We start from the raw sequence: 3,011 nt of genomic DNA on the forward strand, positions 1-3,011 counted from the left end.
TAAAGCTTCTCAAAAAGCTTTCATATATATATATATATATATATATATTAAGTGTACACCTATGTTTTTAAGAATAATTTTAGGGGAACAAATTATTATTTAACTAAATATGTAAAAACCCTAAAAACTGTGATAGAACCAAAAAATCAATGTTGTTGTTCTCTTTTTTTATTTTTTTTTCTCTGATCTCCATTCTTTTTCTTCTTTTTTCGCCTTCTTATTCTTCTTTTAATTATGTTATTTATAGATAATTGGTTAGTTTTATACATAATATTTATTTTTTTCAATTTTTTTTATTTTTTTTTCAAAAGTTTATATATTTATTATAAAATATTTTGTGTTTGTTTCATAAAGTTTCTATATTTCTATACTTTTTAGAGACATACTTAGAATTTGGTTTAAAAAAACTTATTTATCCGATATTTTTCTTCTTTTTTTTTTTTTTAAATATAGTACACATTTATTGTATTTCATTATTCTGGTTATATTCAAATATAAAATATATACAAAATCTTATAGTGGCAACACCAACCTTATACGAGTTCATTAATTGGAGCAACGCTCTGGAATAACTTAATCCACACATTCCTTTTCCTACTCTTATTATTTATACAATTTCTTCAAGCATGCATGGAGATATAAACATCCACTAGGGAAAGCTAGCATGGCAAATGTAATAAACCATCCTTCAAGGTTTCTCCATTTAGCCATCTCCCTAATTATTCTCATAATCTTCCTAATACCCTTAATCACCTTTCTTAATAACAACAACTCATTGATCTTCACCATGATTACTAAGCCCTACTTTTCTTATTACTTAACCTCCTTTAATAATCAAAGCCACCAATCCCATTATCCTTGGAGATTTTCTTGGAGGAATACCTTTATCAATAGCTTAGAATTTGAAGGAAATGTTAATTATCCATCATCATCTAATTATTCCAATGATGTTTCTAGAGCAATTTCACCAGATTTTACAAAGTGTGGCCCAGTTGATTTACCTCCCAATGCAATAACATCACCCTATTGTTGTCCAACTTTGGCAACTCCCTTTAAATTCATAGATTTCAAAGATTATATTATCAATGCCACTTACAAGTACAAAAATAATAGTTCAATTAGGGTTAGAAGGGCAGCACATTTGGTAGATGATGAGTTCATAGCCAAGTTAGAAAAAGGTATTGCCATCATGAAATCACTTCCTAATGATGACCCACGTAATTTCATACAACAAGCTAAAGTCCATTGTGCTTATTGCAATGGTGGATATCCTCAAAAACACCCCTTCCAAGATCAAAAGATTGATGTGCATAGGTCATGGCTTTTCTTCCCTTTCCATAGGTTTTACATTTATTTCTTTGAGAGAATCTTGGGAACCCTAATTGGGGATCCAAGTTTTGCTTTACCTTATTGGAATTGGGATTCCATTCAAGGTATGCAAATTCCATCATATTTCACCACTCCAAATTCTTCACTTTACCATAAACTTAGACACTACAAGCACATGCCACCCCACTTGGTTGATCTTAACTATGATATTCTCTCTCCCAAAATTAGAACACAAGATCAACAAATTTCCTACAACCTTGCCTTCATGTACAAGCAAATGGTTTTAGCCAACACCAAAGAGTTATTCATGGGAAGCCCTTATCGTCTCGGAGATCCAGCTCAACCGGGTCCTGGCTCGGTTGAGCTTGCTCCTCATAACACTATCCATGATTGGTTGGGTGCGGTCGATACTCCCAACCATGAAGACATGGGAACTTTCTACACGGCCGCGAGAGATCCTATTTTCTATGCTCATCACTCCAACGTGGATAGATTGTGGGAGTTATGGACAAAATTGGAAGGTGGTAGAAGAGACTATAGGGATGATCCTAATTGGTTAGATTCCAAATTTTTCTTCTATGATGAGAATCTTAATCTTGTTCGAGTTAAGGTAAGAGATTGTCTTGATACTAAACTTTTGGGTTATGTTTATGAAGAAGTTGATCTTCCTTGGCTAAATGTTAATCCTAAACCAAGAAGAACAAAGATGCAAAGGGAAGCAAAAAAATCTTCAATTTTGGCCTCAAAGCCAATTACCAAATTTCCTTTTGTTTTGGATTCTAAGGTAAGCATTATTGTAAAGAGACCAAGGAAGTTGAGGAGCAAGGAAGAGAAAGAACAAGAGGAAGAGGTTTTAGTGATAGAAGTGACTGAATTACAAAGCTATGAAAATGTTAAATTTGATGTTCATATTGATGATGATGAAGACATGCTTAGTGATGAAAACCATGCAGAGTTTGTGGGTACTTTCGTGAGTTTGCCCCATGGAAATCATGGACATAAATCAAATACTCGCTTTATGGTTGGGATATCTAAGGTATTGGAGAATCTAGAAGCTGAAGAAGATGATCATATTGTTGTTACTTTGGTACCTATGATTGGGAAAGGAGATGTCACCATAGGAAGGATTAATATTCAGTTCATGTCAAAATAGTAAATAAGATCCCTTTCGAAATGTAAGAGAAAAGTAATTAATTATAGTGTTTATAAAGACTATGAAGTTAATTTTAGGAATTAAAAAAAAATTTGTGTAAAAAGAGGTCACTATAGTATAGAATTCAGTGCAATATAATGGGCACGTGCTATTCGATATGGAGTATGGACAAGTAGTTAATTATCTAACTCTAGATTTTTTTTTTTCCATTATATAAGTTTTGATTTATGTTATAAAATTATCTATTCTAAAATTTTAAATGATTGAATAAAAATACATAAATAATTATATATCTAACCATGCATTATTTAAACCCATGCAAACTTGTTTTGGTATGACTAAGGTTCTGAAAACCGGATCGAATCGATCGGTTCGACCGGGTTAATCGAGAATCGGTCAGTTGGTCGGTTCAGTTAACGCTCAAAACCAGTTTACAAAAAATTGATAAAAAAACTAGTCGAACCGATAGTTAATCAGCGAACCAGATGAACTGGACGGTTTTTTTTGAAAGTCCGATTTTCCCATTGAA

General features: G+C 32.4%; 1 protein-coding gene across 1 annotated transcript; it reads left to right on the forward strand.

Annotated features, from left to right (window-relative positions):
• On the forward strand, window positions 652-2,659 carry LOC107635197 (polyphenol oxidase I, chloroplastic-like). Its single transcript, XM_016338592.2, has one exon. It carries the CDS (start codon window positions 665-667, stop codon window positions 2,480-2,482), a length of 1,818 nt encoding a protein of 605 aa, XP_016194078.1. The 5' UTR covers window positions 652-664; the 3' UTR covers window positions 2,483-2,659.

This window comes from Arachis ipaensis, chromosome B04 (assembly GCF_000816755.2).
Source record: "Arachis ipaensis cultivar K30076 chromosome B04, Araip1.1, whole genome shotgun sequence".
Lineage (NCBI taxonomy): Eukaryota > Viridiplantae > Streptophyta > Magnoliopsida > Fabales > Fabaceae > Arachis > Arachis ipaensis.

Coding starts and splice junctions, on each gene's coding strand:
- LOC107635197 (XM_016338592.2), top strand. CDS start 665: ATGGCAAATGTAATAAACCATCCTTCAAGGTTTCTCCATTTAGCCATC.